Here is a 23,686-nt window from a genome sequence, read left to right as displayed (position 1 = left end):
TGAGAAGAATAGTATTGTTTGTTTTTGTACATCTCTTTAATGTCTGGATTAATACAAGGCAAGAGGATTCTCATCTCTGCTTCTGTGTTCAATCTGTTGTAATATTATTTATCATGTAGCCTCTAGAGAACTCCACTGTACAACGATGTCAAAGTAAGACTGAAAAAGGAAAATAATATTTTGGTATTATCAGGAAAACAGTTTTGACCCGTGGAGCCCCTGAAAAGAGTCTGTGGACTCACTTGGTCCTGGGCTATATTTGGAGAATCGCTTTCTCCAACAAAACTATTTTGGACCATTTCTGGATTTGTCTTTTCTGATTATTAAGTATTAATGTTAAATATTATGCTTACACCTCTAGTTGTTTACTTTTTAGTTAAATTTGTATCTGATCGCTCCCCCTCCTTAAATTGTCTACTGATAATTGTTAGACACTTCTCCTTCCTTCCAATTATATAAGATGAACACTTTGGTCCCCCTCTCCATTTCTTCTTTTCCTTTCTCTTTTCAAAATCTGCCAACTGTACTAGGACTTTACATGTACCAGTACTTTACATGGTCAAGTTTTATAGCTTGAATTCTTTGCCATTGTTATAAACAGAGCTTTCATGTCATTTCTGTAAATTGAATTTGAAATGGAAACTAATAAGAAGCATTTAAAATATGATGATTATGTAAATATTTGTATGTGTAAAAATCCATGGAAAAAGAAACAGAATCAGAAGAGAGTGGCATTTATGTAGTGGGTGAGAAGCACCATCTCTTTTTTAAAAAAATATTTATTTCTGTATTTGCAATGTTTATGAATGCTTGTAATGTTTATATTCATGTATTACTTGAGTAATTTAAAAATACAAATACATTTTATAAATGGTTAAGAAAAAAATAAAGAAAAAGAAACAGAATCTTACATCCCTAAATCTGTACAGTTTGGAAGAAGATGCTCTAAGCATAAAAGTCAAGCAGGTTGTCTTTCTCAGATGTCTATTGCCCCAAACAATGACTTTTTTTTTTTTTTTTTGGCCACCTGGCTTGTGGGATCCTAATTCCCCAACCAGGGATCAAACCTAGGTTCCCAGTAGTGAAAATGCAGAGTCCTAACCACTGGACTGCCAAGAAATTCCCAAACAATGACATTTTAATATGCTTTCTACTTGGATTGTAAATTTCTTCTACAGTTTTTAATTCTTTTTAGAGTTTCTAAATGCCTTTTGTGGTTTTTGTTTTTTTCAGAAAAAAACTTGTGCCTTAAAAAACTATATTCCTAAGATAATTCAGTTTCTTAATTATGCTGTTTGTTAGATACACCAATATGTGTCCTAGGCCTGCTGTAGAGGCATTATTCTGGGTTCTCTTGGATCTTATTTCTTCCTTTTTTTTTTGGTTTCCTTCTTAATTTAACTGTAGTGTATCTTCAAGTAATGTTTTTTTTCACAGAAAGGGAAATACACCTACTGATTATTTGTAGGTACAAAAATTTTTTTTTTTTTTTTAGCAATGGGTTTATAGCTACTTTATTTATTTATTTATTTATTTAGGCTGTGTTGGGTCTTCGTTTCGTGCGAGGGCTTTCTCTAGTTGCGGCAAGCGGGGGCCACTCTTCATCGTGGTGCAGGGGGGTTACTCTTCATCGCGGTGCGCGGGCCTCTCACTATCGCGGCCCCTCCCGTTGCGGGGCACAGGCTCCAGACGCGCAGGCTCAGTAGTTGTGGCTCACGGGCCCAGTTGCTCCGCGGCATGTGGGATCTTCCCAGACCAGGGCTCGAACCCATGTTCCCTGCATTAGCAGGCAGATTCTCAACCACTGCGCCACCAGGGAAGCCCCAAAAATGTTTTTATAACCTCTTTACAGTTTGATTGAAAATTTGGTTAGGTACAGAATTCTAAGTTGAAAATAATTTCCTGTTTTATCTGTGAAGGCATTGTTTCCTTAGTTTCCAAGAGTCAGTGTGTCTGATGAGAAATGTGATACTAATCTGTTTTTTCTTCCTTGTAGGTAACTTCTTTCTTCCTGTGGATACTTTTTGGTCACTTTGTTTGTCTTGCTCTGCTGAAGTTTTATAAGTATGCGCTTAGGTACGGGTGTGATTTCGTTTATCCTGCTCTGTAGCCAGTGAGACAATTTGAAGACTTCTGTTTTTGGTTCTGACAAGTTTTATTCTATTATTTCTTTTATTATTTCTTTCTCTTGATTTTATGTTTGTCTCTGGAACTCTTATTAAGTGGAAATTGGATATCCTTGATTGATTCTCTTTTTGTCATTTTTCTCTCATATTTTAAATAATTACATCTTTTTTCTTTACTTGTGCATTACCTTAACTTTTTCTTCCAGATTTCTAGTGAAAATTTATCTTGGCTATCAGATTATTATTTTCCAAGAGCTCTTGCTTTCTTATTACTCCTTTTTTTTTTTTATATATATTACTCCTTTTAAAGCCTTTTCTTTATGTGTTATTAAAACCTTCCTTGATGTCATTGACAACATTAATTTAAAATTCTCTTGATTGGATCTGAATTATTTTTGTTTCTTCTTGGGTCAGTTCTATTTATTCAGCTTGATCCTTTTCCTTGGCTTTGCTGCCCTTCCCCACGTGTCTGATGACCTCGGTTTTCTCTTTATATTTGTGAATGAAGAGTGAGGTTTGACTCATACAGTTAAGTGCTTTGCTGTCCACCTGACTTTACTAGCCTGTGTCCTGAATGAGAGAGGTGACTGAGCTCTGTGTAACGTGAACAGCTTGTTGACTGTTGATCTCACTCCGGGCTGTATAGGCTTGGAACAGGAAAGCAAAATTCTCCACCCTAACCCCCCAAGACTTGCCAAAATAATGAGAGCTCTGCTATGTGTCTCCAGCCCCTGACTTGGAAGCCTTAATTCTTTTAAGGCAGATAGCTCAATTTCTTCACAGCATAATTTTCTGCTTCAGCTTGGGTGCATGTGACCCTGCTGCACAGGAAGGAGTGGGGCAGTCGCTCAATGCAGGCATACTGCAAACAGTTCTTCAACCCATCACCCTGCAATCTCCTTCTTTCTTCTTACTCTCACTCTCTGTTTATTCCTACTTCTGCTCTCTATCGGCTGTCTGGGTTAGGACGGGGCTGGAAAGAGAGCTCAGCAATGAGGAATTCTTCTATTCCACTGATGTTTTCTCTTGAGGATCCCTAGGCTTGTAATGCAATGTTCCTTAGTGTATTTTTGGCCCCAGTTAAAGAAGGTGGTCATTAGCTTTCCTTTCAGCCTGGTTGAAATAGCGTGTCTGGTCAATTCTCATTTTCTACTTATACCCGGAGAAGACAGTTTTGGAGCCTCATGAGACCAGATGGGCATGTGTAGGCAAGCACATCTAACTGACAAATTAATTGGTGAAGCATCCTGCTGAAGAATTCTTAAATGGTTTGCCCTTTATGATTTCAAACATTATTTGAGGAAACCTGACACCGAGACCTGCAAACTTGGCTCCATTTGAGAGAGGTATGCAGTCCCCTAGAAGTACAGGGGGGCTCCAAAAGCAGTTCTTTGGAACATAAGCTGTGCTTTTGGGCAGAGAGAAAGAATTCTGCATATTAATTAAAATGAAACAAGCTTGATTTAATGAATGCACATACATTTTTACAGCAGCTTTCTAAGATGACGCTCTCAATGATGTACATACGCCTTTATGAACAAAACAAGAATGTTTGCCAAATGATATTTTTTTTAAAGATTTATTTATTGATTGATTGATTAATTGCTATGTTGGGTCTTTGTTTCTGTGCTAGGGCTTTCTCTAGTTGCGGCAAGTGGGGGCCCCTCTTCATTGCGGTGCACGGGCCTCTCACCATTGTGGCCTCTCTTGTTGCGGAGCACAGGCTCCAGACGCGCAGGCTCGGTAGTTGTGGCTCACGGGCCCAGTTGCTCCGCGGCATGCGGGATCTTCCCAGACCAGGGCTCGAACCCGTGTCCCCTGCATGGGCAGGCAGATTCTCAACCACTGTGCCACCAGGGAAGCCCCCCAAATGATATTTTTAGGAAGCATTTAATGAGTGCCAGTATGCTTGCAGGACACTTGAAAGGAGAATAACAAGGGTTGCATTTTATCGATGTCAGTAATAGCTTGTAAACCTCAGACGTGACTTCACACCCAGAGGTTGCTTCACTGCCCGGAATGAAAAGCCATTTTCAAGGGAACTCCTGGCATCCGTTTTAAGAGAACGGAGTGCGTGGCCACATTCCGAGGCTTCGTGTGAAAGGCAGAAGTGGCAGCTGGTGAGTACACAAGCCTCTCACCTCTGGAGGTCTGAGTTTATAACTCAGCCTTGCTTTGGCCACAAGAAAAAACTTCCTTGGTTCATTCTCTCCCCGCTTAGCCTCATTAGAAAACCATCACATCATCTGGCTTGGTTTGCTCCGACTGGCAGTGTCTGTTGAAGGGGAGGCCAGGGGTTGGGTAAACAGGACCCGGCTGAGGTGGGCTGGCTCTGCCTGCCACCTGCCTGGATGTGTGCGTGCTTCAGGCCAAGCGCTATTAATCCTTCTCTGTCATGAACATGAAATCCATGTCAAACTTTTTTTTATCTTAAAACGAATTCATTAGGTATTTGCTCTTCTGAAGTCGGAATTGGCAAAGGGTTAAAACCTGAGACCGATTGTAAGTAAAACTGTTAACTGCGATGGGGTGCTATTTTTGAAAGCATTTTGTTTTTATCTCACCAGGGTACTCCCTAGCCATTCGTGTGTTATGGTTGGTGTTTTTTTTTGCTTTTTTTTTTTGTGGATTGGAAGTAAGGTGTGAGTATTTAAGGTTTTCCATCTGAGACTGTAAAAATAATGGGAAGAGTGGAAGCCTTTTGAAACAGCTTTAAGGGAAACAAAGGATTCAGTGCTATAGGGTGGGGAGATACTGACAAATTCTGCTCTTTCTGCACCATGCGTCCTAAGGAACGTCTTGATCCGATGACAATAGGAATCTCGCAAGGTTTTATATTTGAGATATAAAGTTTCCTCATTGGCTTTTCTGCTGTACCACACCAGGGCCCCTGCTCCAGCCCAGGCAGGTCCTCACTTTCTGTCCTTTTCTTTCGTGGACGGCATCCACCCCTCCACCCTCTCTTGTCTCTGCCCAGCTTGGCCACTGCTCCTGAACATAAGCATGCTGGCCCTTTCAGTTTTAAAATTGTCTCCAAATTAGCCTCAAACCTCCTAAGTTCTTATTAGGAAAAAACTTTCTCTGAAAATAAAATTACGCATTGTCATGAAGTCAGATCAAAGAACCAACAGGGAGGAATCTTTTTTAAATTTGGGGGAAAAAGAGATTCAGGAAAAATTAATTTCAGTATTTTAAGGGGATACACCCTGGTTATCCCTTGACAGATCTGTTTTTAAGATAAGCTGTAAATGATCTGTCATTCACTCTGCTGCTCCAATTCTGCCATTTGGGGAGGGAGGGCAGAAAGTTTTAAGAAGCTGAGATTCAAGAGGAAAGAACCCACACAGGACACAGAATCTCTGAGGCTACATTCCTTGACCCACTAGAGGCAAAGGAGTAAAGATATAAGATGTGTTTCTACTAGCAATCTAAAAGACAAAAGTATTTCTGGAGAGGCTTTGTCTCTGAATGATATTTTCAAATTCTCACAGCAGAGTAGAGAGGAGACTAGAGGAGTAATCAGAGTTCACACCTTAAATGTCACTTCCTTCATTAAACCTTTGTCACCAAGGAATCCCCAGGGATCGCTCCCCCTCACTTTTGAATTTAAATCTCTACCACACACTTGTTTCACAAATATTTATCGAGCACCGTCTATTTGCTAGGTACTGGACTAAGTGCTGGGGATACAGTGGTAAGTAAAGTAGACATCGTCTCATCTTGGAAGGAGCTTACATTCTAGTGACAGAGACAGCCTATATGTTCTCAGTTTTATCCTCATTGCAAGAGTCTGAGTTTCATCCTATTTGCAAGCTAACAAGTTAGTCTGCCAGAGTTTCACGAACGCTGTTAGAAGAGATGAGGCACCTGGATCCGAGATAAAGGTCATTTTATTACTCAGAGTAATAGCAGTTGCTGGAGAGTCAGCATTTACGTGCAAGTTCCTCAAAGCCCACTTCCCGCAGGGTGCATGTGAAGAGGGCCAGATGATACCTGCAAGGGCAGGAGAGGACCGCTCCTGTTTAGCAGTTTAGGAGCCTGAATCCACAATAATGGGCAGTAAGCATGCCTGGCCTTTATTTTGGAGAGAGACATTATCTTTTATTATGCTGGAAAGTAAGCATGCCTGCCCTTTTCCCTAGAGGGAGACCCTGTCTCTGCCTTCCAAAGCTGTTCACTATATAAACATCCTGAAAAAGGTGGTCTGGAACAAAAAGCACTCAGTGCCTCGTTTGCAAGACGTGCAGAAACAAGAGAGACCTGTGGAGAATTCTTTTCCAACAGTTCAAAGCCATGGGCTGATTCATCAGATTAGAGCCAGCTCTGCTTATAGGGGTGAAAAGTCGTTTTTTCAAATGCCGCCTTCTGGGACTTTTGGATGTGACCACAATACTAAAAGGGGCATGTCTTTGGGTGGGACAGAGGAGGAACAGGGCTGAGCCAAGGAAACCTCTGATGTGTCAATTCAGTTGGCAGCTTCCAGAAAACTTCACAGTCCTATGACAACGTGAAACATTTAACTATGCATCTCATGGTTAGAAGGTTGGGCTGCAGGTGTCTGCCACGCCAGCCACCAGGGTGACCAGGCATCCCTCCGGGGTGTTGGATGAAGGACTTGGAGAAGAGATGAGAGCTAGGCATGGAATAGTTGCATTAAAAACAACAACCTGTTTTTGATGTGAATTAGTTTAAATAAGTGTCTTGTGTTGGCCAGGATATATTTTATTTGAGCCCGATATACAGGAATTTAGAAACAGCCATATGGATTTTCTTGAAGGTTGGTAGAAACAAAATGTGCTTCTAAACTCTCTGCCAAGTTTCAGCCTTAGTTAATTTTTATGGATGAGTTTAAACTCCTAAAAAACAAATGCACGGTAGAAGAGCTGATGTAGACATCGACTTAACTGTAAAAACATGCAGTGGAAGCTGAGACAGACATCATGGAATTTTGCAGGAAGAGTTTGATAAAGGTGCATTTGGTATGAGAATAAATTTGAAACAGACGTAAAATGAAGTAAAAATAAGAAAATACTTACTGGTGAGAAGGATGTGTAAAATGAGTTATAATGTCTCTTAATCAGAAATCCAAGAATACAGGATGTATATTTCCTGAAATTCTCAGTGTATATCTGTCTGGAGTAACAAATTGACCTGATGAAAATTGTTGTTGATAGGATTCTTGTCTGAATTCTTCCTCACTAATACCGTTCACAAAGTAGTAGCTGTATAACTAATTTTCCAGGCTGCCTAGGAGAGAAGCTACTGTGCATTTGTTTAGTCTTAAATTTTTTTTTTAATCCCCCTTCTATATACTCGCTGTGCCAAAGCTTGCCATATGTGTGCTGGAAAAGAATATTTGTGTTTAATTTTTTTTAACATCTACAAAGTGCTTTTGCTACATTGTTGTGTTGGATCCCATTTGTTCCTGAGAATTACACTTTGCATAGAGGAATTATTATCTCCTTTTTACAGATGGAGAAACTGAGACAAGTGGAACCTCAGTGATTGCCTAGAGCCATATCACTAATGAGAGCTCAGGATAATGAATTGTCAAAAAATACTCCAACTTGGTTCCTCTTGAAACAACCTCATTATGTAAACAGCTTATTTACTTGGTGAGATGGCAATTTCTAGTTTTAGATAACCATTACAGTGAAATTATCTCCATTAAAAGAAGTAATAAAAATATGTAAATAAACAACACACACAAGTGTTTTCTGTGGTTCAGTTTTATAAGAGGAGAAATTATACCAGGTCTTTCAATGCTTCAAAAATAAAGAAAAGGAGAAAATTAAAGGGAAAAAAAAGGATGCCAGGCAATGCCTGAGATTCTTTTTGGACCTTAATTTCTGGCCTATGAAAACTTAAGAAGTAGGGGCAAAACTGCTGGAAGATTTGGAATTCAGGAGATCACTTTCTCTTTTAAGAAATTATACATCCTATTTTGCTGAATAATTAGGGGAAAGCATAAAAAATTCATTTACTTAGTAAATATAGTCTAAGAAAACAAATGTTTTTTAATAAGGAGATCAATTTTAACTACTCAGAAGATGTTAAATATATTTAAACAAATTTAATTCTATCCCATACAGTTTTTGAATGATTTCCAGTTTAAAAGATAAACAAATTTTAGGACTGGTTTAGTACTAAATTCAATGACAACCAACATTTTCATGGTGAAGAAAGCTTTACCATCATATAGATATTAAATTCAGCAGTAGCTTAGCAAATAGAATTAGAAAACTGTGTCAGTATTAACATAATCATAAAGTTTTAAATCTTTATGCAAAGAAAGTTGAAGTCAAAACGGATATAACTGCCATATCTCTTCTTCTACACTGAGAATTATGACAGTCATAAAACACAAAATAAGAGACCACAGAGATCCATTCTGCCTATGCTTCTGTTTCTGATAGTGACCAAGAGATAGATTAACCAAATCCATTGCTTTCTGCGATGGCTATGGTAAACTTTTAAATGAAAGCCCCCCTTCTCCCTAACCCCTCCCTCCATATACAGACACAGAAATATGAAAGGCATAACTTGCCTCATTCTGAAGATGGGAAAGGTGGAAATAAGTTGAAATTTAATAAGGCTTAGAGAGTGAACTTATGGTTACTGGCAGGGAAGGGGGGGAGGGGTAGATTGGGAGTTTGGGATTGACATGTATACACTGGTATATTTAAAATAGGTAATCAACAAGGGCCTACTGTATAGCACAGGGAACTCTACTCAATATTCTGTAATACCCTAAATGGGAAAAGAATTTGAAAAAGAATGGATACATGTATATGTATATAAGTGAATCACTTTGCTGTACACCTGAAACTAACACAACATTGTTAATCAACTATACTCCAATATAAAATAAAAATTAAAAAAAATAAGGCTTATAGGATTTACCAAAGTTCACAAATACTATCATGGCTATTTGTGTGGTTCCCTGCTCCCAAATACAAGCACTACCAGATATCCTAGTGCTTAAAATTTCACCAGTGGATTTATTATTTTGGGTTTCAAGTGCCTTTGGGTCACTGAGAATCTTTCTGGGAGAAATAACACCCAGTATTGGGTCTGACATACAGTGAATGCCCAATAAATGTTTTTAAATGGAATTTTTATTACCTTCTTATGGGGATTAGTTGACAGCTAAGTGAGAGTAAGTTAGGTCCTCAGTTAAGACTGGGAGCAAATAGAGAGTATCTCAGAAGCCAGGAGTGAGGATATGGGATATGAAAGAAAGTACAAAGGAAACCCCTTGTTCAATTCACAGATTCACTGAGGTTTGTCTTTCTTATAAATAATTTTTCAGAACTTATTTTCTCTTCCTTTTGTTCTTTCTCCTTTACTAATTTTTCACTTTTATATCCTCTTTCTCCCTTCCGTTTCTTTCTCATATGTCTAGTCCCCAAATGGATTTAAAGGTGAGAAGTCAGCATTATTAGAATCATAGGTATTATGAGCGATAAGTAATTTGCATGGATGGTAAACTAGAATTATTTCAGCTATGCATCAATTCAGAGAATTTTCTGTGTCTTTCTTATGCCTTTCCTCACTGCTTTTCAGGATATTTAGAGACATTAAACACACTTGGAAATAGCGTACATTTTATTCTGAATTCACAGAGGAGCAGCCAACTTGCCTTACTGTCTTTTCCTTTAATCCCATAGTTAGCATTAAATAAATCTTTATTGATGTCAGAGGGTGGTGAGATCACTACTTAATATTTGAAATAAAAAGACAGCACTGAATTTGTTTATAAGGGAGAACTACGCCTGAGAAGTCTCCCTGAGAAGAGTAGACTGCTGATGTTATATAGGGTTTTTGAACCGCATGGGGTTCAGGGATTGGCCTACTTTGAGAGGCATAAGTAGGTTGACATCATCTGTTTAAGCATGATTGCTCAAGTGAGATTGTTGCTGATTGGCTGGCATTCAGAGGCATTTTTCTTAGAGTGAGTTTGTTTCTCATTGGCTGACTTTTTGAAGCGAAGACCTGTTATTGATTGGTTGGCTTGCAAAAGCATGTTAATTGAAGCAAAATTGTCATTGATCAATTGAATAAATGTAAAAGTGGTTCTGATGGCTACTTGCTACCATAGCTATAGAACAATCATTCTTTGTCCTAAGATTGTGAGAATATCTTTGCACTCTCCCATTTTGGTCCTTATCCAGATAAAGCTGCAGGAAGATTGCCAAGATATATACTACTGTTGTTTACTCTCAGGAAGATGAAATTTCATCTTTGATTAACATGTTTTCATTTTTTAATTATTTGTTAAATCATCTGTTTGGACAGTGGCTGTGCAGAATCATTTAAGACAATGAATAACAAATATTGAATAACTGTGGCACAAACAAGTATAACTAGAAGTGTTATAAAAAGGGCCTAGAAGACACTCTGGAACCATGACTCAAGATTTCTCAGGCCTGGTCAGGAAAATAAGAATTCCTGGAGTCTAATTTAGAAAGAATACTTTTTCTTTTAGCTTAAATATATATCATTCCTTCTCACCTGTAGCATTAATCCAGGTCTAACGTGAAGTGGAAACAATGGTGTAGAATCCTCCTAGTTGACCAAAGTAAATAAGTAAATAAATAATAAGTAAACAAACAAACAAATACACACACAAATAAAGAAAATCCAAGGCTATTGTATTGGATTAAGGAATTAAATTGGCTTATTGTGCCCTCATTGCCTGAGCTGATTTGTTAGTGAGGAAACAAATATTTTTGATGACTACACCAAGCTATCTAGCTCATCTTTAGGAGAGTTATTACTTATTTCCCCAGTCATTTTTTGCTGTGTTTATTAAAAAATAAAATAGACAATTTCATGGCAGGTCTGAGTTAAGAACAAAAAAAGAAAAATTATATAATATTAAGTATGGTAAAGGAAATATAACTCTAAATATTAATAAGATTAATAAAATTTTATAAATGTTATGTGGAACTGTCTGGTATAAATTGGAAAATTTATCACATAGTTTATTAGGTAATTTAACAAGCAAAATATAAATACCAGATTTTGCCCTAAAAAAGATAAAAAACCTAAGTAGACTAGTTGCTGTAAAAGAAATTAGAAATGTTGTTATAAAATGTTACAGAACACTCAGTATTTTTAAACATATGAGGCCCAGGTGGTTTTACAACTGTGTTCTAAGTAGCATTCGAAAAGAAATAATTCATGCATAACACAATAATTCAGGATCACAGAAAAACTACAAACACCATTTACAAAGCTAGCATAACCTTAATATCAAACTCAATACTGACAGTATAAAAATTATAGATCTAGAAATGTATAGGCAAATAACATTTAGCAGTGTATTAAAAGAATAATACATCAAGAAAGTTTTGTTCCAGGAATGCAAGGATGGTTCAATTAAAAAAGGTGAGCAACATAACTAATTTCATAATCGTATGAAAGAAGAAAAAAACCCCAGTATCATTCTACCAATAGTTTTTAAAAAGCAGATTAAATTAAATTTAAAATTAACTGCATTTATAATAAATAATGCTAAGAAAAATAGTGACAGAGGAAATTATCACAACACAATAAAGCCACTTATCAAAAAGTTTGACAGCAAGCCTCAAAGTAAACAATAAAATATTAGCGTTATTCTCATTTAAAGTAAGACTAATGCTAGGATACTCACTGTTTTCCTCATTATTAAATGTTGTTTTGGAGGTTCTAGATAAAGCAATGAGACAGGAGAACAAAGGAGTGGTATAAATATTAAAAGGGACAAATATCCTTATTTATTTACTGGCTGTGTTGGGTCTTCATTGCTACACTCGGGCTTTCTCTAGTTGCAGTGAGCAGGGGCTACTCTTCGTTGTGGTGTGCAGCTTTCTCATCACAGTGGCTTCTCTTGTTGCAGAGCACAGGCTTTAGGCATGCGGGCTTCAGTAGTTGCAGCATGTGAGCTCAGTAGTTGCGGTGCACGGGCCCTAGAGCTCACGGGCTTCAGTAATTGTGGCGCATGGGCTCAGTAGTTGTGGCACGCAGGGCTCAGTAGTTGTGGCTCGCAGGCTCTAGAGTGCAGGTTCAGTAGTTGTGGCACGTGGGCTTAGTTGCTCCGCGGCATGTGAGATCTTCCTGGACCAGGGATCGAACCTGTGTCCCCTGCAATGGCAGGCGGATTCTTAACCACTGAGCCACCAGGGAAGTCCCAAAAGAGACATATATCCTTAATTGCATGTAATTCAAGTGATTCTACTAAAGATATTAGAGTTTGGTAGAGTGGCTGGATATAAGATTACTGTAAAAACAAGTTGATTGTTCTTCTTCATATTAGTAAACAGCTAGAATGGAAGGAATGCATTTAAAAGAACATTTAAGGATTTGTGCGGACAAAACTATAAGACATTATTGAAGGTTCTGAATAAATGAAGAGACACGCCCTGCTCCTGAATTGAATGAGTTAATATTATGAAACTATCAGTTACTCAAAAATGAATATATAAAATCAAGTTATATACATTCAATCAGAATTTTCACATGTAATTTTTTAAATAGGAAAAAAAAATTTTAAATTCATCTGGAAGAATATATGTTGCAGAATTGCCAACAATTATTCGGACAATATTAGTGGTGGGATTCTTTCATTACCAGATATCAAAGCTTATCATAAAGCTGTAATCTATAATCAAACCTGTACAGTTTGGCACAGAAGTAGATGAGTAGATGAGTAGAACCAAATAGAGAGTACATGTGTATAGTAGAGCCTAATATATTATGAAGGTGACATTTCAGTTCAGTGGGAAAAATGATATGTTTAATAAATGGTGCTGGCAGAAAGACAATTTAGTTGGGAAACACAAAGTTAGATTCTTATCTGTTGTCATATATTAAAATAAGTCAGTCAATGAAGGCAGTCAAAAGGTACAAACTTCCAGTTATAAGATAAATAAGTACTAGGGATGTAATGTACAACATGATAAGTATAGTTAACACTGCTGTATGTTATATATGAAAGTTGTTGAGAATAAATCCTGAGTTCTCATCACAAGAAAACAATATTTTTCTATTTTTAAAAATTTTATATCTATATGAGATGATGGATGTTCAGTAAACTTATTGTGATCATCATTTCATGATGAATGTAAGTGAAATCATTATGCTGTACACCTTCAACTTATACAGGGCTGTATGTCAGTTATATCTCAATAAAACTGGAAGAAAATAAAAGTGAAAAAAAAGGAAAAGAAAAATTAAGACAGAAGGAACACAAAGAAATAAATAGATGGATGACTATAGAAAACAATTAAATTTCTCTATATGTGGAACTACATCATTAAAAAAGTCAAATGACAAATTCAGAGAAAATGTTTTCAATACTAATAACAAATAAAGGGTTACTGTTGCAAACATTTAAAGTATTGCTACACATTTATTAGCAAAAAGACAAAAAGCCTAGTAGAAATAAAATAAAGTCAAATGTCCAATAAATATTTGAAAATGTGATCAAACTTACTAGTAGTCAAGAAAATACATCATAAAGCAATAATGAAACATAATTTTCACCCATTATATTGGAAAACATTAAAGAGCTTAATAACATTAATATTCATATTTACCTGGAGTGAGCTCATTTAATCTTCAGGAAAGTTATTTGTCAGCAAGTTCCTCTTTTGGGACTATGTCCAAGAGAAATACTTGCCCAACTGCATAAGGAAACATGTACAGTTGACCCTTGAACACTACAGGTTTGAACTGCGTGGGTCCACTTAAACATGGGGGAACTCAGCTCAGTGCTTTGTAATAACCTAAATGGGAAAAGAATTTGAAAAAGAATAGATACATGTATATGTATAGTTGAATCACTCTGCTGTACACCTGAAACTAACACAACATTGTTAATCAACTATACTCCAATAGAAAATAAAACTTAAAAAAAATTTAGAATATTATATAGTAAAAAAAAAAAAAGGAAATACTACAGTGCTGCACTATCCACCCGTGGCTGAGAATAGGGAGGAACCACGTATATAGAGGACCGACTATAAGTTATATGTAGATTTTCTTCTGCGAGGTGGGTCAGCGCCCCAAACCCTATGTTGTTCAAGGGTCAACTGTATATGGATGTTTGTAGTAGAAACACCTGGAAACAAACCCTGAACGTCTATCAGTTTAAAGAATTACTGAAAATATTTAATTTAATAAATCCACTTTGTGGAATATGATGCAAGTCAACTCAATTATATGTATGTGTATATAATATGTATATTCATCTACAGGCATGTCCAAGATACATTTTTAAGTGAAATAAAACAAGTTGCAGAGTAATATATAAAGAACAATCTGAATTTTTAAAAATATGAAGTAAGCAAAATTCAATATATGGACATATATGTTGGTATATACCTTAATGAGTATAGAGACAAGATTAGATACCATACAGATGACATTGGTAATCTCTTGAGATGGGATTGATTGCGGTTAATGGAGATTATTAATTTTTGTTTTTACTACCTCTCTGTTGTTTACTTTTTAAAATGAGCACATACTACTTCAAATAATTAGAATAGTAAAAAACAAGCAAAATGGATATTTATTCATAGACAAATAGATCATGTAAAGCATTTTAAGATGTTAGACCTCTTAGAAAGTTAGGAAATCTAAGTAAAAGAATAAATCATACAAACGAAACAGGTACACTAAAGGCGTTTCAGGAACCAAGGGAATGAAGAGAGATGATAAAAATCCTATGTATTTTTGGACTTTCTATAAACCATAGCTCTAACATTGTTATAACACTAGATAACTAGTTATTAGGTATTAGTTATTATATCCTACATCTATGTATTCATGACCAACTTGAATTAGTATATATAAAAAAGCAAGCAATAGGCAAGCAAGAACCTTGAAGACTGTTGGAGATTTATCTAATGGTGGGGATCTGGAATTATCAGTCCTGAGTCTTGTGTCAAAAACACAACCTCTGGTTTTCTTGGTTCTCATCCAGCTTTGCCGTCCGTATACAGATATGGTATTTAAAGTATTCTCTGAGGACTCCCCTCGTGGTGCAGTGGTTAAGAATCTGCCTGCCAATGCAGGGGACACGGGTTTGAGCCCTGGTCTGGGAAGATCCCACATGCCGCGGAGCAACTAAACCCGTGCACCACAACTACTGAGCCCACGTGCCACAACTACTGAAGCCTGCATGCCTAGAGCCCGTGTTCCGCAGCAAAGAGAAGCCACCGCAATGAGAAGCCCGTGCACCGCAACGAAGAGTAGCCCCTGCTCGCCGCAACTAGAGAAAGCCCACGTGCAGCAACGAAGATACAACTCAGCCAAAAGTAAATAAATTAATTTATTAAAAATAAAGTATTCTCTGAATCACAATAATTTAACCAAAATAATTATCACGAGAAGTTAACAATGAGGAAATTGTAATTCAGGAGGTTCTAACTTGCCAGTGTTCAGGTGAGTCAGTGGTGAAGTTGAGATGGGCCCCAGACAATCATTTTAAATAAAATTCTCTCTCTCCTTCTAAATTTTGGGTACTAAGATAAGCCCTTGTAAGATTATGCCTTTCCCCCCAGCAAGCCATAAATAATGCTGCTTTAACATAAAAATGAACACATGTGATAAGACTGTACTTGCTTGATTTTTAAAATACCTAAAGGTTGTCTCATTATTCATAGTTTTGGTTTTCAGTTTGCTTTCTATAGCCAGTATATAAACTGACTAGATTAGTAGAGATTTAAATCTCACAGATATCCTGTTCCTGTTTTTTTCCTGCAGTGACATTTTAGAGGAGATAGAGCCAGAGATAACAGAAATGCAGTATAAGTAACGACATGGATGCTTATCTGAACTCTGTAAACATATATGGTTAATTCATTTAGATTCTGTGCATGAGTTTAAAATGAACAAAAAATATATAATGAAGCTTAGGCTCCCTCAAGAAGATCCTAATGGGTACCCTTATATTCATGGAACAACCTTTGATTTTCCCTATAAATGATCATTTAGAAGAAGAAATGTTTACATTTAAGGGAATATATCTCTTAAGAGAGTATATTTTTTCTACTTATATTTATAGTAAAGACCCTCACGTGTCTATATCATGATGTAGGCATATCAGGTCAACCATTCGAGGTTGAAAACTAAAATAAAGTTACCATTTGTACACATTTTGAGTTTGGTCCCATATAAAAAAATACTTAGGCACGTTGGAGAAATGGCTTTAAATTCAGCCCCTTTTTCCTAATTGGAAACAGCTTTGCATGGAAACATTTACCGATGCTTGTGGAAATGACTAGAGTCTAGGACAGCCTGCCTGTTTTTGTACTGACCACGGGCTAAGAATGGTCCTTACATTTAAAATGATTGATTGAAAAATATTTTTAAAAAGAATATGTTATGACACATGAAAATGATAGGAAATTTAAATTTCAGTATCCATAAATCACACAGACCCATTCGTTTTTGCATTGTCTAGGGCTGCTTTTATGCTACAATGGGAAAGTTGAGTATATATGAGAGAGACTGTATATTCCTCAAAGTTTAAAATAGTTATGGTATGGTCCTTTACAGAGAAAGTTTGCTGTCCTCTGGATTAGAAAATTCCTTAGTGTATTTGCTGTGAGGACTTGTTTATGTTTTGTTTCTTTTGTGGAAGCCTGAATGACATTAATTAATTCATTTATTCTTTTATTCTTTCATTCAATAAAACCTTTATTGAGTACTGATGCTGAACCAGGATTAGGAATAGAGAGGTGTGTAGGACAAGTTCTTTGTCCTAGAGAAGATTATATGAAACGATTGCATGTTATTTAGACAGTCATACTAAAAATTTTTACAAAAAAATACCGAATTGGGCAGAGAACCATAGTAACTTTAGGTCCTCCAAATTCTTTCCTAAGAAGAGCTCTATCCCAAGGTTTGATGCAATGCGTGCGGACTGTGAACTTTTCTCTCCACCCTCTATGCCAGCATCCCAGACCTCCTTTTCTCTTCCCACATGGTTACACAAGTTCCCTGCTCTCTGGAGATAAGCACTGTGCTTCCCTATCATGACAGTTTTAGAGTTCCAGATTTGTGGCCAGGGTCTTTGCTTAAATGATGCCATTTGAAATCTCACATGCTGCAAGGTAGGCATGACCTCCTTGTAAATGAGGAAACAGAATGTCAGTAAAGTCAAGTAAACTGCTAGTAAGTGGCAGAGGCAAGGCTTCAAACAAGGTTGCGTGTTTCCAAGAACCAATTCTTTCTGTGCCAGTTTACTAAGTTTGCCTTGTTTTTAAGACAGATTCTCTCCCCGCAGTGCTGTCTTTTGAGGTTACTTTTGAGATGTCAGTTGTTAGCTAAGTTTTCTAGGCTGTGGCTATGGGATAGAAAATAAATATTTTTCTGGAAGTATGCTGTTTCCATGTTTGTGGGTGGCAGTGTCTTTATACAAGAACTAGTTTCACCCTGAATTCCACTTTTGTTTCCTATCTTTGTTTTTAAAACATTTGTGTTTACTAGGATGAGAAGAATTTTCCAGGCAGTGACTCACTGTAGGTTAGAATCACAGGGTACGTGGCAGAAGAAACATGGGTTCAGATTTAGACTCTGCCACTTTCTTGAGTGAGCCCTTGTCAACATCACTTCACTCTCTTAGCCTCAGTTTCTTCATTTGTAAAATCATTCATGGTGGAATTTAAGATAGGTGTCTGTCCATTCCCTATAGGAATAGGGCTGTCTTTACAATGTTTCCCACCCAGTCCTATTAATGGTGATGTCTTTGGCTGGTAAGATCATAGACTCTTAGAGTTGGGAGGAGCAATATAATGGATAATCTTTGAAAACAGATAGACTGAAGTCACTACTAGCTGAAGGATCTGAGGCAACTGACTTCATTTCCTTGAGTCTCAATTTCCTTATGTGTAAATGGGGGAAGTATCATACTACCTCAAAGGAATCGTAATGTTAAGTGCTTACTATGTGCCCAGCACTGTTCTAAGCACTTTGTATGAATTGAATGATTTAATCTTTATAACTCTATGAGGTCATTACTAATAAGAACCCCATTTTGCAGAAAAGGAAATTGAGATGGGGAAAATTTTAGGAAGTGGAGAAGTCAGAATTTGAACCTTAATAGCTTTGTTCTTGAAACCAAGTCCTTAGTAATTATGCCATAGCTCCCAGAGAACTATGTTGAGGTTTAATTAAGAAAAACCACACAAAGCCATTAACACAGAGTGGATTTTCAATAAATGTTGGCTACTCTCCTTTGAAGAGTGTTTTTAAAAATGTGACCCACGTTCACATGTATTGAAATCACCTGGGGTGGGGGGTAGGTTTGTCAGAAATGCTGATTCTTGGACTCCAATCTGGACCTACTGGATTCTGGGAATTCTGCCTTTTAAAAACATGCTTCTTGGCTGATTTTTAATACACCAAAGCTTGGGAGATTCTACCTTAGAATGAATCCAGCCCAGTTTGCTAACAATGCAGAAATCCTTTCATGGCATCACTACAATCATTCCCAGGCTTCACGGGAGTTCCTGAGGATGGCGAGCTTCCTCTCACAAAAGGAAGCCCAACTTGTTTTTAAAAAGGCTTGGATTATTAGAAACATCATCTTTGTAATTGAATGAAAAACATCTTCACGTTATTTTCTCTACATCTGACCTATTCAGTCTTCTGTGTCACGAAGATTATCGGCGAGGAAGGCAATGGGAAAGCCATTGTGGGAGCATATGGGACCTGGGGATGAGATATGTTTACAAGTCTGACAGGTGGAAGAGTCTCCAGAGTCAACAGTTCCCTAAGGAGGAGGTCCTCAAGGTGATGTCTATCCCAGCACAGTGACAGGGAACCTGTGCATGGATCAAACACAGAAGTCCAGGTAGGGAGGCAGACAGGTGATAACATCATCGGGAAGATGATCCAAGCATACAGAACACCAAGGACTCAGATGCTGAAATGGGGAATGGGGTTATAGTTTGGTCACAGGATAAGAGTCCATAAACTCATTGTGGAGTCACCAATAATTTTACTTGACTCTGAAACAAGTGAGTTGCTAAATCAGGATTCTTTAAGTTTTCCCTTAGTAGAGACAGGATTCATGTTTCCATATAGTACACATTAGAGGTATTTAATGAGTGAATAAAAATGGTGCCAGGTGGTGATCTTGTGGAGATCGCAAGACAGGGAACAGGGCACATTTCAATCATCAAAATATTCAAGGGAAGGCTTTCCTTCTCCAGCTTAAAAAATTCTGAGTTTTTTCTGCTGTCCAGCATTGGAGCATAGGATCTGTTTCCTGGAGCCCTTTCCAGTTGGCAGCATCTTCAGACACTTGGGTTTGTCAATATCCCTCTTAAAATGTGGTACTCAGAGCTGAACACAGGGCACTGATGTGGCATGACCATAGTGAGTGCAACAGGCCCTCTAATTCTCTTATTTTATGTGTTACACCCTCACTAATGGCCACACCAAACTATTTCCTAATTAAATGGACTTATATCATAAATAACTCACTTCTGCTAAGGCAGCCTACACTCACACTAGCTTTTCTAGCCGCCAAAGCATGCACTTGGCTCATATGAAAAATTCTGTCAGTGAAATCCCTGAAGTTTTTTGTCACATAAAGTACTACTAAACTAAGACAAATTTGGCTTGTAGTTGTGCAATTGAGTGCTTGAACCCAAGTGCAGGATTTTACATTTATCTCTGCTAAATTGCTTCTTGTTAGTTTTGGCCCAATAGTCATGCCTCTAGAGGTATTTTTAAATTTTATTTCTGTCATACAATATATTTAGTTAACCCTGCCATCTCTGTGCCATTTAAAAATATTACCAAGCTTTCTATACCCTCATCCAAGTCATTAATAGAAAATATTTAACAGTAATAGGCTTGTGCATTTCCCTAGGATCTCCCTTCTAGATGACATTGCTGCACTTGTCAATATTCTCTTAGGTACCTATTATATACCAAATGACACATGATGTCCTAAGGATAAATTATGAACTGCTTATCCCTGCTATCAAGAGGCTCACAGCCTAAGGAAGAAGACTAACACATTAATAGACAAATCAATACTAGAAGGATGCATGAGATATGCAGGTAGAATCAGGACTTGGGTAGAATAATCATAGAATGATGAAAATCCATTTGGGGTCAAGTAGACCTACATAGTTTAGAAACACTTGTCTCAGGTAGTTCCAATCTTACGAACCCTTTTTGTCACTCTTATGCAACATTTTAAAAATTACCACCATTGTGGGTTTATTGACCATTAAGTTGAAGGCCCAGCAATGGTGTGGTACTGAACTCTTTATCATGCCTGGATGCTCTTTACCAGATAGATGAGAACAACCACTTACTGCTCTCTGTGAAGACTATTTTTGACCCTTTTCCTTTTACATAACTTATCTATACTCCCCCCACCCCCGATTCTGCCCCATACCCATGACTAAGGTGACTTCACTTAGTCACAGATGGCAACAATTAGCTGTTTCCATTTCCAATTACACTTGTGTTTGTGTGTGTATTTAAATGATAGTTGCTCTAGTCTTGTTTAACCTAAGTTGGGGTAGAATGCCAAAGCTGCTTTAGAGTGCTTCTAATCGGGTCTCCCACACAAAGCAAAATAGTTAGATGAACAGTTAGCTTGCTGCTCCCCACCCATTCAACATCATTCAGGCCAAAAACCTTGCCTCAAGATTCCATGGAAAATATTAGTTATTTTTATATATACAAGTCAGCTCTGAATTAGTTTAGAAATAGTTTTTTCTTTTTTTTTTTAAGCATAAAATGAAGCTAGAGAGATTTGGAGAGCCACCCAGATGGAAACTGGACTAATTCAGTATTTGTAACTTGGGCCATTTCTAGTCATTCCCATGTGTAAAAAAAGGGGAGGAGGTGCTGGACTCCTTTGGATTGAGTGCTGGTAATGGTGGGTGGGGGAGGTAGAGCTGATTAAGTACAATTTAGTTTCATCCAGCAGCTCATTTAAAAAATCTTGTTTTTTTTCTCTTTCAGGGAATTGTCTTTAAGTTCTCTCCTCTGGTTTCTGTTTCTGTGGCTATTTTGTGGGGTGTTGTGGGTTAAGGATTTGCTTCTGGAGTCAGATGGACTTGGGTTTGCATCTCATTTCTTTGTAGCTGTGTCTTGGGTGGGTCACATCCTCCCTATGCCTCAATTTTCTTGACCATGAAATGGTGACAAGAGTTTCTTGCTCATTGGGCTGTCGGGAAGATTAAACAATATGTGAAAATGCTTAGGAAGGCACATGGTGTAAAGAGACTGCTCAGTAAATGTGAGCTATTTTGTTGTTGATCTTAAGATAATGCTTTGAAGATCTGGATGATGAAACTGAAAAAATAAAAATGAAATTATTGGATTCCCATAACTAGAGTACGATAGTTCTAGGATGTTTCTAACATTGTCTCAGGGATTTTGTTCTCTGAACTAGTATTGATATGTCGGACCAGATGATTTTTTCTTTTTTTTCCTTTGGGGGTGTTGGTGCTATGGTGTGCATTGTAGAATGTTTACCAGCATTCCTGGTCTCTACCCACTAGGTGCCAGTTGCACCCCACCCCCAGTGTGACAACCAAAAATGTTTTCTGACATTGCCAAAATGTCCTTTGAGAGACAAATAGCCCCTGGTTGAGAACCACTGTTCTAGGCAAAGAATGATCAAAAGTCACTTTCTAAAGATGCTACCAGAAAACTCCTAGAACTAATCAATGAATTTGGTAAAGTAGCAGGATACAAAATTAATGCACAGAAATCTCTTGCATGTCTATACACTAATGACGAAAAATCTGAAAGTGAAATTAAGAAAACACTCCCGTTTACCAGTGCAACAAAAAGAATAAAATATCTAGGAATAAACCTACCTAAGGAGACAAAAGACCTGTATGCAGAAAGTTATAAGACACTGATGAAAGAAATTAAAGATGATACAAATAGATGGAGAGATATACCATGTTCTTGGATTGGAAGAATCAACATTGTGAAAATGACTCTACTACCCAAAGCAATCGACAGATTCAATGCAATCCCTGTCAAACTACCACTGGCATTTTTCAAAGAACTAGAACAAAAAATTTCACAATGTGTATGGAAACACAAAAGACCCCGAATAGCCAAAGCAATCTTGAGAACGAAAAATGGAGCTGGGGGAATCAGGCTCCCTGACTTCAGACTATATTACAAAGCTACAGTAATCAAGACAGTTTGGTACTGGCACAAAAACAGAAATATAGATCAATGCAACAGGATAGAAAGCCCAGAGATAAACCCACGCACATATGGTCACCTTATCTTTGATAAAGGAGGCAAGCATATACAGTGGAGAAAAGACAGCCTCTTCAATAAGTAGTGCTGGGAAAATTGGACAGATACATGTAAAAGTATGAAATTAGAACACTCCCTGACACCATACACAAAAATAAACTCAAAATGGATTAAAGACCTAAGTGTAAAGCCAGACACTATCAAACTCTTAGAGGAAAACATAGGCAGAACACTCTATGACATATATCACAGCAAGATTCTTTTTGACCCAGGTCCTAGAGAAATGGAAATAAGAACACAAATAAACAAATGGGACCTAATGAAACTTAAAAGCTTTTGCACAGCAAAGGAAACCATAAACAAGACCAAAAGACAACCATCAGAATGGGAGAAAATATTTGCAAATGAAGCAACTGACAAAGGATTAATCTCCAAGATTTACAAGCAGCTCATGCAGCTCAATAACAAAAAAACAAACAACCCAATCCAAAAATGGGCAGAAGACCTAAATAGACATTTCTCCAAAGAAGATATACAGATGGCCAACAGACACATGAAAGAATGCTCAACATCATTAATCATTAGAGAAATGCAAATCAAAACTACAATGAGGTATCATCTCATACCGGTCAGAATGGCCATCATCAAAAAATCTAGAAACAATAAATGCTGGAGAGGGTGTGGAGAAAAGGGAACACTCTTGCACTGTTGGTGGGAATGTAAATTGATACGGCCACTATGGAGAACAGTATGGAGGTTCCTTAAAAAACTAAAAATAGAACTACCATATGACCCAGAAATCCCACTACTGGGCATATACCCTGAGAAAACCATAATGCGAAAAGAGTCATGTACCAAAATGTTCATTGCAGCTCTATTTACAATAGCCAGGACATGGAAGCAACCTAAGTGTCCATCAGCAGATGAATGGATAAAGAAGATGTGGCACATATATACAATGGAATATTACTCAGCCATAAAAAGAAATGAAATGGAGGTATTTGTAATGAGGTGGATGGAGTTAGAGTCTGTCATACAGAGTGAAGTAAGTCAGAAAGAGAAAAACAAATACAGTATGCTAACACATATATATGGAATCTAAGGGAAAAAAAAAAAAAGGTCATGAAGAACCTAGTGGCAAGACGGGAATAAAGACACAGACCTACTAGAGAATGGACTTGAGGATATGGGGAGGGGGAGGGGTGAGATGTGACAGGGTGAGAGAGTGTCATGGACATATATACACTACCAAATGTAAAATAGATAGCTAGTGGGAAGCAGCCGCATAGCACAGGGAGATCAGCTCGGTGCTT

General features: G+C 37.4%; 1 protein-coding gene across 11 annotated transcripts in view; it reads left to right on the top strand.

The window, feature by feature from the left end:
• TSPAN8 (tetraspanin 8) overlaps positions 1–23,686 on the top strand; it is a 249,805-nt gene that overhangs the window by 92,679 nt on the left and 133,440 nt on the right. For 10 of the 11 annotated variants that reach the window (XM_082351728.1, XM_082351727.1, XM_082351725.1 and 7 more), the window contains exon 3: positions 15,097–15,430. The exons of the other annotated variant lie outside the window; for it this stretch is intronic. In XM_082351728.1, coding sequence (XP_082207854.1) covers positions 15,295–15,430 — 136 coding nt within the window. In that variant the 5' untranslated portion in view covers positions 15,097–15,294. The remainder of the gene's footprint in view (positions 1–15,096; positions 15,431–23,686) is intronic. 11 annotated transcript variants of the gene reach the window in all.

Source organism: Balaenoptera borealis (genome assembly GCF_965194805.1).
Source record: "Balaenoptera borealis genome assembly, chromosome: 13".
In the NCBI taxonomy this organism is placed as follows: Eukaryota; Metazoa; Chordata; class Mammalia; order Artiodactyla; family Balaenopteridae; genus Balaenoptera; species Balaenoptera borealis.
The sequence above is the reverse complement of the archived record's forward strand: the minus strand, read 5'-3'. Positions and strand labels throughout refer to the sequence as shown.